Source organism: Capricornis sumatraensis, chromosome 8, assembly GCF_032405125.1.
Source record: "Capricornis sumatraensis isolate serow.1 chromosome 8, serow.2, whole genome shotgun sequence".
Classification (NCBI taxonomy): Eukaryota; Metazoa; Chordata; class Mammalia; order Artiodactyla; family Bovidae; genus Capricornis; species Capricornis sumatraensis.
Genome location: NC_091076.1, coordinates 108,291,295 through 108,301,884, shown reverse-complemented (window position 1 = coordinate 108,301,884; position 10,590 = coordinate 108,291,295). Strand labels below are relative to the sequence as shown.

Sequence of the window (10,590 nt, the reverse complement as noted above, 5' to 3'; positions counted from 1 at the left end):
AATCGGGCCCAATCAGCTGCCTGCCAACCCCCTCAAATGCCGCGCTGTGATTGGCCCTTGTATTTATTAAAGAGCCGCCGGACTGGGAGTTGGAGAGCGCAGAGCGGACCTGGAACTTCAGTGGCGCCGAGACTTGCCAGTTTCACTCCAGGAACTTTTCTTTGCAGGAGGGAGGAGAGAAGGGGTGCGATCGCCCCCGCTTTTTGCTCTCTTTTCCCCTCCTCCTCCTCTCCAGTTCGCCTTCCCCCACTTGGAGCGGGCAGCTGCGGGCTGGCCCCCGCGCGCCTTCCTAAACCCTCGCTCCTGCGGCCGAGGGACGCGCCAGGCTCCCCGGGAGCTGCTCGCTCCGCGCCCGGGCCGCCGAGGGGAGAGGAGCCCGCGCCTCGAGTGCCCGAGCCGCCGCGGCTCCTCGCCTTTCCCGGCCACCCGCCCCCTGCCCCGGGCCTGCGTATGAATCTCCTGGACCCCTTCGTGAAGATGACCGACGAGCAGGAGAAGGGCCTGTCCGCCGCCCCCAGCCCCACCATGTCCGAGGACTCGGCGGGCTCGCCCTGCCCTTCGGGCTCCGGCTCCGACACGGAGAACACGCGGCCCCAGGAGAACACGTTCCCCAAGGGCGAGCCGGACCTGAAGAAGGAGAGCGAGGAGGACAAGTTCCCCGTCTGCATCCGCGAGGCCGTCAGCCAGGTGCTCAAGGGCTACGACTGGACGCTGGTGCCCATGCCGGTGCGCGTCAACGGCTCGAGCAAGAACAAGCCGCACGTCAAGCGGCCCATGAACGCCTTCATGGTGTGGGCGCAGGCGGCGCGCAGGAAGCTGGCCGACCAGTACCCGCACCTGCACAACGCCGAGCTCAGCAAGACGCTGGGCAAGCTCTGGAGGTAGGGCGGGCGGGCGCGGCGGGGTCGGCTCCGCGGCGGCGGGGGGCGCTGGCCCCGACGGTCTCTCCGCACCCCGCCTCCCCGCGGGAGGGGGTCGCCGGTCCCCCTGCAGGCTCGGGGCGGGGGGCGCCGGGGAGGGTTGGCGGAGCGGGGTGCGGGGACGAGGTGTCATTTGGCTGAGAGTTTGACCGAGTTCTTGGGTTGCTCTTGGGGAAAGGGGGGAGGGGTAGGTGAGGCGGGGAGGATGGGGGGGGCACGTCGCAGAGGAGGGGAGGACACTCGCAGGGGAGTGTCCCCTGCTAGCCTCATCTCCCGCCCCCGGCTGTGAAGGTCAACCCCAAGGTGGGGGGCGCAGTGGCAATGGAAGTGTGCCGCCCCCTCCCTCGACCTGCGCAAGCCCTTCGCCCACCGGAATGGGATGCACGGGGCGGGGGCAAACCAAGGCCCGAGGGTCCCCGGGCAGGAATCGGACTTGGGGGGTGGCGGTTGGAAGCTGCTGGAAATAGGTGGGTGCCGTGTGTGTGTTAGCGGGCGGCGGCGGGGAGGGGGGGCAGTCCTCAGGAGCGGCTCTTTGCAGATTAAGTGGTTTTTTAGAAAATGTTCAGAGGGTGTTGCGGACGGAAGTGGGGTGGGTATAAATCCAGTAGCAAAGGCCGGGAGGGCAGGAGCTATTTTCATCCGCAGCGTTTCCAAAATAGAAGAGAAGGGGAGAGGGCGGGGCGGGTAGGGACGCTCAGGTCGCACCAGGAGGACGAAGTTTTGCGGTTCTTGCTTTTCAAAGAAAAGCGGTGAGCTGCAGTCGCGTCTGGCAGGCAGGGAGGCGGGAGGGAGGCGAGGGTCAGTGTTCGCGGATGCCGCGGGGTGGGGGTCGCCTCCGGGTCTCACCGACCTGCTAGCTCAGCCCCTCTCTCTTTCTCCCCGCGCCGCCCCTAGACTGCTGAACGAGAGCGAAAAGCGGCCGTTCGTGGAGGAGGCGGAGCGGCTGCGCGTGCAGCACAAGAAGGACCACCCGGACTACAAGTACCAGCCGCGCCGGAGGAAGTCGGTGAAGAACGGCCAGGCCGAGGCCGAGGAGGCCCCGGAGCAGACGCACATCTCGCCCAACGCCATCTTCAAGGCGCTGCAGGCCGACTCCCCGCACTCCTCCTCCGGCATGAGCGAGGTGCACTCCCCCGGCGAGCACTCGGGTGAGCCGCCCCCCGCCCCCGGGCCGAGCCGCCAGCCCCCACCACTGCGCGGCACCCTCCCCCCGGGAGGCTCTGCTTAGGGACCGCGCGCTCCCCAGGGAGGGGACAAACTAAGCCCTGCGCCCATTCGCCCAGTTCTCGCCTCGCTGCCCAGGACCGCAGGGCCCCACGAAGTCCCTGGACACACACAACACACCCCCTAATCCTTGCATCCTAACAGATTAATTTTTATTGCAAGGCAAAATGCCTTTACAACTTTACCGGGCTTCTCCCCTTTTTCCCTTTGCTGCCCCGCCCCAAAAGCACACACAGGGCTCTTCTACAAGTAGCAATGTGGTCTTCCGGACCCTCCGGGGCCTCGGACCTTCCCCTGATAAAAGGGGGCTGCCGAGTGTGTACCCGCTGGTTAATCATTCGACGCCTTATCTCGGGCGCAGCGCGCCTACCTCGCGGATGCGAGGAGGGAGGGTGGGTAGGTGAGCCCCCCGCCCCCGCCGAGACCGGAGCTTCACCTCCCCGCCCTCCCCGCGCCCCCGGGACCCGAGCCTCCGCGGAGCCTTGGTTGATGGCCCTGTGCTTCTCCTTTCGCCGCCCCGCAGGGCAATCCCAGGGTCCGCCGACGCCCCCCACCACCCCCAAAACCGACGTGCAGCCGGGCAAGGCCGACCTGAAGCGCGAGGGGCGCCCCCTGCCAGAGGGGGGCCGGCAGCCCCCCATCGACTTCCGCGACGTGGACATCGGCGAGCTGAGCAGCGACGTCATCTCCAACATGGAGACCTTCGACGTCCACGAGTTCGACCAGTACCTGCCGCCCAACGGGCACCCGGGGGTGCCGGCCACGCACGGCCAGGTCACCTACACGGGCAGCTACGGCGTGAGCAGCACGGCGGCCAGCCCGGCGGGCGCAGGCCATGTGTGGATGTCCAAGCAGCAGGCGCCCCCGCCGCCGCCCCCGCAGCAGCCGCCGCCGCCCCCGCCGCAGCCGGCCCCGCCGCAGGCGCCCCCGCAGCCGCCGCCGGCGCCGCAGGCCGCCCCGCCGCAGGCCGCCCCGCCGCAGGCGCCCCCGCAGCAGCAGCCGCCGCCGCCGCCGCCGCCGGCGCACGCGCTGGGCGCGCTGGGCAGCGAGCCGGGCCCCGCGCAGCGAACGCACATCAAGACCGAGCAGCTGAGCCCGAGCCACTACAGCGAGCCGCAGCAGCACTCGCCGCAGCAGATCGCCTACAGCCCCTTCAGCCTCCCGCACTACGGCCCCTCCTACCCGCCCATCACGCGCGCGCAGTACGACTACAGCGACCCCCAGAACTCGGGCGCCTACTACAGCCACGCGGCCGGCCAGGGCTCCGGCCTCTACTCCACCTTCAGCTACATGAGCCCGGCGCAGCGGCCCATGTACACGCCCATCGCCGACACCTCGGGGGTGCCCTCCATCCCGCAGACCCACAGCCCGCAGCACTGGGAACAGCCGGTCTACACACAGCTCACCAGACCCTGAGAAGAGCTCGCACAGGGCGGGGGCCCACGGTGCTGGCCGTGATGATCGCAGAAAGAACCCAAGAAACAAACGCGCGACCCTTTGGACATTTTTTTTTCTTTTTCTTCTCTCTCTCTCTCTCTTTTTTTTTTTTTAAAGACAACGTTAACGCTGAAGGCGACTCGGACGCAGATTCCCAAGACACTAAACGTTGAGCTATCCAGACGCATCACCGCCTTGTCGTTAGACTGGTGGCCAGCCCACTCTTGGCTAGAATGGACCGGCGGAACCGACGCCGAAACTGGACTGGAAACCTTCAAAGCGAGCGTGGAGGACGATGGAGATTCTCTCATGTGACCAATTTGCTCAGTTCTCTCTGCCTGTTTGGACTTCGTAATTATTTTTTAGCAGTAATTAAAGAAAAAGAAAGTCCTCTGTGAGGAATATTCTCTATTTTAAATATTTTTTAGTATGTACTGTGTATGATTCATTACCATTTTGAGGGGATTTATACATATTTTTAGATAAAAAGAATTAAATGCTCTTATTTTTCCAACAGCTAAAAACTACTTTAGTTTGAACAGCGTGCCCTAGCTTTTCTTGCAGCCAGAGTATTTTTGTATAGATTTGCTTTCTCTTACAAACAAACCAACGAAGGAGAAAAAAAAAAAAAAAGATGTGTGTTATATTAACCTGCAAAAGCCACAGATTTGTGTTAACTGGGCAGTTTGGGGGCGTGAGCTTTGCTTAACTCCTCAGGCTTTCCAATTCAAGGAGAAGTTGCCTTAGAAAGAAAAATCAAGGCCTTATTTTGCAAAAACAGAAGTAAACAATAGTCTAGAGACTATTGTGTGAGCATCTGGTAAGCTTTATCATATATATGTTTTTTAACAAGAAAAAAAAAAAGCCACCTTAAAGCCTTAAAACCATGCTGCTGGAAAATCTTTGCCCCCTCTTCTAGTGCGTTTCTTCCTGTATTCGCTTGTTCGCCACAATCTGAAGCAGCAGAAGGCAAGCAAAGGAGACGAAATCTGTCTGGGGAATGCTTCAGCAGCCAATAAGTACCCCAGCACACTGCCCCCTGGCCGCCTGCCCCGGCCCCATGTGGAACACAGATGCTAGAGTCCTCTTACTAACACCATCACCTGTGCCTCTCTGAACACCAGCAGTTAACCGTCAAGACATTCCACGTGCTAAAATTATTTATTTTGTAAGGAGAGGTTTTAATGAAAAAACAACAGAAAAAAAAAAAAAAACTCCCTCTTTTTTTTTTATTTTTAAAATTTACCTTCTTTAAAATAGGTTATTGCCGCAGCCGTCCTCAAAGGGTACGGTCATCTGTTGTTAAATTATGTCCTTAACTGTAACCAGTTTTTTTTTTTAATTTATCTCTTTAATCTTTTTTTTTTTATTAAAAGTTTCTTTGGATTCCTTGTCCTAGATTTGTATAAATGCCTTTTTTGTCTGTCTTTTTTTTTTCCTTTCCTCTTTGTTGTTTTGTTGAAAACAAACTGGAAACTTGTTTCTCTTTTTGTACACATGAGAGTTTGCAGATGTAGTGTATCACTGAGTCATTTGCAGTGTTTTCTGCCACAGATCTTTGGGCTGTCTGAACTGTGTGTGTGGTGACACGAACAGTGCAAGGATGTGTCAGCAGCATTCCCCCGCACGTCTCTTGGAGAGAGAGGGGAACAGGGGAGGAGGGTCAGCCCACTGACAAACCTTAATTCCTAATTACTTCTGTGGCTGGAGAGTTTGAGGATTGCTTTTTAAAAAAGACAGCAAACTTTTTTTTTTTATTTAAAAAAAGATATATTAACAGTTTTAGAAGTCAGTAGAATAAAATCTTAAGGCACTCTTATAATATGGCATCTTTCCATTTCTGTATAAAAGCAGATCTTTTTTAAAAAAAATATTTCTGTAACTTAAGAAACCTGGCATTTAAATCATATTTTGTCTTTAGGTAAGGTTTGGTTTGGTTTGTGTTTGTGTTTCGTTTGTTTTGCTTGTCCCCCCAAACCTTTTGTTTTCTCTGTGAAACTTACCTTTCCTTTTTCTCTTCCTTCCTTTTTTTTGTATATTATTGTTTACAATAAATATACATTGCATTAAAAAGAAAATGGCGTATGGACTTATTCATTTGGTTGTCCTGTTAAAAGGATGATTTGAAAAATTGGGGCCCCAAAGAAATGGTGGCATCCTGGTCGTTGTGATGTTTGGGGGGTTTTATGTGTACTTTTAACAGTCCTAAAAACCTGCTAAAGACTGTCCACCAAAATCAAAGCAGGATCTTGAAAAGTGCCGCCCTACAAGGTCACCTAGGGCTTCCCAGGTGGCTCAATGGTAAAGAACCCACCTTCCAATATAGGAGACATATCGGCAGAAGACACGGGAGACATGGGGATCCCTGGGTCGGGAAGATCCCCCGGGAAATGACAACCCACCCCAGTGTTCTTGCCTGGGAAATCCCATGGGCAGAGCAGACAGGCAGGCTATAGCCCATGGGGTTGCAAAGAGTCAGACGTGACTTAGCGAATCAACAACCACCTTAGGTCACGTAGAGAATCGCATATCAGTAGTTTGCCCTCCTGGCAAAACGGTTGTGGTTTTAACACCCTCATGGCTTCAGAGCAAACGCTGCTTCCTTGCAGAAGTCAGAGGGGACGTATTAACCCTGAAGTCAGTGGCTTGTGAGGAAACAATGCCAAAGGAGGTGACTTGCTTGTCTGAATTCAATAGTGCAAACCCCCTGTGATTATGAACACAAGGAAGAAACGGGGTGTCCATTCAAAAGGCAAAGGAAGCCAAGGTAAAACTGTTCGAAGGGGACCAGGGGGAGACTGTCTCATTCAGTCTCCGGCTTTATCTGGTGGCACGACAAAATGAGATTCCCTTCTTTCTCTGCTCCCTCGAGTTTAACTCCTTCTGAGAAGACGCAAAGCCATCGTAGAAGTAATGAGACCTAATCCTGCTTTCCTTGGCCTCCGTTACAGGGGAGTTTCCAGGATCAGAGAAACGTTCAGGTCATTTTTCATTAAACAGATGAAATCACTCCTTCCCTCCCACCCCCACACTGAGACACTCCCCCTGCCCCTCCCCCTCCCCCTGCCCCCTCCCCCCTCCAGCACACAGCCCAGCTGATTGGGGAAGTGACTCTGAGCAGGCAAGTCTGCCTTCTCATCTCAAGCTGGGTTTGCTTCTGGGCCGGTATCTCTTGACACTCTTCACCAGCGCCCAAACTTGGGTATGACCTCACATTGTCTGTTTTTGCTTACTGGAGTCCTGGCTTGCGCACCTCGCGAGGATCGTGAGGACCAGGAAAACGGTAGTTATCAAATTGAGGCAACATTACACTCTCCTCCTTGGCAAAGTCCTTCAACAGACACTGATTCCTCGCTTGTGCCATAGTGTCATCCCGTTTGCTCGGACCCAGATTCTGTCCTCTGTGGGTACAAAAATGTCTTATTTTCCCCTTGCCAACACTCACAAAATCTCTCTAAAAGTCTCGTGGTGTTCATAAGCTCCTGTGCACCCGTAAGTGCCCTAATCCTGTTGGCAGTTAAAATCAACACCTTCCACCCCATCACGACCACCTCTTTTCCCTAAACTTCCCCAAACTCCCATTGTTTGTCCGATTGGAGCTTCTCTAGTGGCTAAGGTGGTAAAAGAATCTGCCTGCAAGGCAGGAGACTCGGGTTCAATCCCTGGGTTCGGAAGATCCCCTGGAGGAGGGCATGGCAACCCACTCAAGTATTCTTGCCTGGAGAATCCCATGGACAGGGGAGGCTGGTGGGGTCGCAAAGAGTCGGACACAACTGAGCGACTAACCCTTTCACACTTTCTCCCTCCTATAAATGTGCTCATCTGTGTGTGACCTTTAGCAGACCTCCTCAGAGCCAGATATTCTGTTGGGACATCGATATGCCCGGTGGACCAAGCGCAGGTGGCTTACTGCCTTGTGCCTCAGTTTCCCTTTTTGTTAAGAATGTTTCTAATCCCTCCCTTGTGAAACAGGGCTGTTTTTAGAGCAGTTGTTAGCCTGGGAGCCTCCAGAGACTTGACTGTCTCAGAATGAACCGGTCTGTTCAGGATTCCTACCGCCTTAGAAGAGGGGAAGGGCAGAAGGGTTTTCAGAAATCCCCAAGCGGGTCTGATACACAGCAAATACAGCAGACACTGGACGGCAGAGAATTCTTCTAAATCGCCTTGCCCTCATCCACCAGACCTAGTCAGAACCCCAGATCACCAGATCATAAAATAGGTTAGAGGAATTTTTATTCTAAAGCCAGAAACACAGAGCTTATCACCTTGACAACAAGCACTTGATTGGAAACCTAACAGAGTCCTCCAGATCAGAAAAAAGGCTCCTGTGCAGACCCAGAGTTATTTGTTTATTTGTACTCAAAATCTCTCTCAACTATTTTAACAAAAAGGGATTTTTTTTTTTTTTTAGCTAAATGGGATAAACGAGAGATTTGGAAAAAATTCATTTTGAATCATTCTTTTGCACTGTTACTAAAGTGGAACTTAGGGGTTAGTTTGAGCTGTGTGTTTACTTTCTCACCTTACTGCCATCCCATTCCCCTCTTCCCTTGATTTCCAAAGTGAACATTTTTGAGGCACCCCAGTGGCACTTTTTAAAATTTAATTAACTGATGAACAATCGCTGTAACCAGAGGTGGGTTTCCTACTATACTAAAGAAACTTAAGCCTTAGGGCTCATCACTTGCACAGGCTCCTTTGAAGGCCCTGTACTTAAACTTGTATTTTTTAAATTTATATTCTTTTTTTTTTTTTCTGGTCTCACTCCTTGGCATATTGGGATCCTTGCTCCTAGACTAGGGATTGAACTCTTTGCCTGTGGAATGGAAGCACAGAGTTTTAACCACTGAACCACCAGGGAAGTCCCTATATTCTTTTCTTAAAGAGAATTCCCCTCAAAACAAAACAAAACAAAACTGTATAAGCTTCAGGCCTTGTAAAAACTAGGTCTGCCTGTGACTAAAGCTGTTGACAGTAAACCAGGACATCGAAGGCTACAAACAAGAGGCTTTTCTTTCTGTTCTTGGCAGTGCCTGATACACAGTAGGTGCTTAATGCAGTATGAGCCCTTAATCCTACCCATATACTGATGACAATATCACAGAGCTTGTTAATGGGAATCTCTACCCTAACATTCTGGGGCTTCCCTGGTGGCTCAGTGGTAAAAATCTACCTGCAATGCAGGAGATGTAGGTTCAATCCCTGGGTCTGGAAGAACTGCTGGAGAAGGGCATGGCAACCCACGCCAGTCAGTATTGGACAGAGGAGCCTGGTGGGTCAAGGGTCAGACGTGACTGAGCATACATACTGAACATAATCCAGTTACCGCAGTTTCATGCTGCCGTGTTCCACTTTAGGAAGATCTATACTCCTCATTCTTCCCATATACATTTTTGGATCATCTCCTGGAGGGCTATGATTTTTAAAAAATGCAACTGATTAGGTCAGTGGGAGGTGACTGTAGCCATCGGGGGGGGGGGCGGGGGGGAGATGATGGACGCCTAGTCTAGGATGGTGGAAGGTCAAGGTGTTGATAGGTGATGGATCTGGCAATGATTTTGGTGAGAACTCCCTGAACTCATTTTTTTTTTTTCCCTCTCTTCATCTCCATCCATTTTTCAGTGATGTGAAATTTACTCTGACACAGTTTGCATAGAGGTGACCCACTCTATCTTAGCCATCCCCTCCTGCCCACCAAAAATAACCCATTTCTCTACTCGACAAAACACAGATTCATGTATCTCACAATCCTCTTTTTCACCAGAAACGTCAAGAGAAGAATCCACTGTCTGGAATCCAAGAGGGTCTGTTGCCCTCCAGAGACTTGGTTACTGCACCCCACAGGTTTATGGAATCGGAAATTTGGAAAGCATGGTAAGAAGTCTCTTGGTTTGGTTGGACTCTCATTGCAAAGTCCTTTATCAGCATCTCAGCCAAGGAACTGACTGCTCAATCTTTCCTAGAAGGCTTGCATTGATTGACAGCTCATTTCTCCTATCAGGGAGCTCTTTCAAGCTGGAAAACCTTATCTCTGCACTTTCCACTCAGTGGTCCAGGGTGACCCACCTCTACACCAATGTGATGCAAATCTTGTCTTTCTTCCAAATGATAGACCTTTAACTATTTGTACAGCTTTCAAGGTTTCTTTTCATTTTTTTTAAAACCATGTTAAACTTTCCAATACATTTTATATACGATGTGGTTCCCAAGCCTTTTCATATCGTGCCATTTTACTTTGAATATACTTCACTTACTAACATTTCTCTCAACTTAGCACTCCCAGAATGATTTCCGGGACTCCAGACATGGTTTGACTAATACGGACAACAAATAGACTCACCCCTTTCGTCATCAGAAATTGTGCTTCTATTAATTCAAAGTTGTGTGTGTTATTGTGGTAGCCAAACCGCTCAGTTGCTTATGGAGGACACCTGTCCTGCTGTCGTGCAATTGATTTTTTGAACTTAGTTGCCAGGTTTTGCGTTCACCTCTATTTGGACAGGTGTGTGACATATACAGATTCAATGGTTGGAAAAAGGGAAAAGGAATTTACATCATTGAGCCCCAACTTTGCCAGGCACTGTGACAGATGTTTTATAAACATGATCTCATTTAATCCGCTTAATAACCCTGAGAGACTGGTGTTATTATTACTGTTTTATTAACAAGGAAACTGAGGCTCAGAGAGATTAAGCAATTAACCCCAGGTCCTGTGACTAGTAAACGTTATCGAGAACGACTGTTAACTCCCCCCACCCCACAGCCTGCCTCCCCCCGCCCCAACCAGACTTCAGCTTTCAGAAGAGAATTTGAACTAGAGTTTTTAATGAGAAAGGGAGAGTACATTCTTTTGTAGTAAATTATGTTACAGGGAATGTCTGTTTTTTAAGCTTCTACTTATTAATTTGTTTCTCTAGTTGCAGGGACTGGGGCTATTCTTCGCTGTCCTGTTCAGGCTTCTCCGCACACTGCACTTACTGCGGGCTTCTCTTATTGCGGAGCAGGCCCC

The 10,590-nt window shown here is 52.0% G+C and overlaps 1 protein-coding gene across 1 annotated transcript; it reads left to right on the top strand.

Moving 5' to 3' along the window:
* The first annotated feature begins 450 nt into the window (after positions 1 to 450).
* Positions 451 to 5,378, top strand: SOX9 (SRY-box transcription factor 9). The gene is made up of 3 exons (XM_068977965.1): positions 451 to 881; positions 1,815 to 2,068; positions 2,668 to 5,378. Exons 1-3 carry the CDS (start codon positions 451 to 453, stop codon positions 3,558 to 3,560), a joined length of 1,578 nt encoding a protein of 525 aa, XP_068834066.1. The 3' UTR covers positions 3,561 to 5,378.
* Positions 5,379 to 10,590: the final 5,212 nt, after the last annotated feature.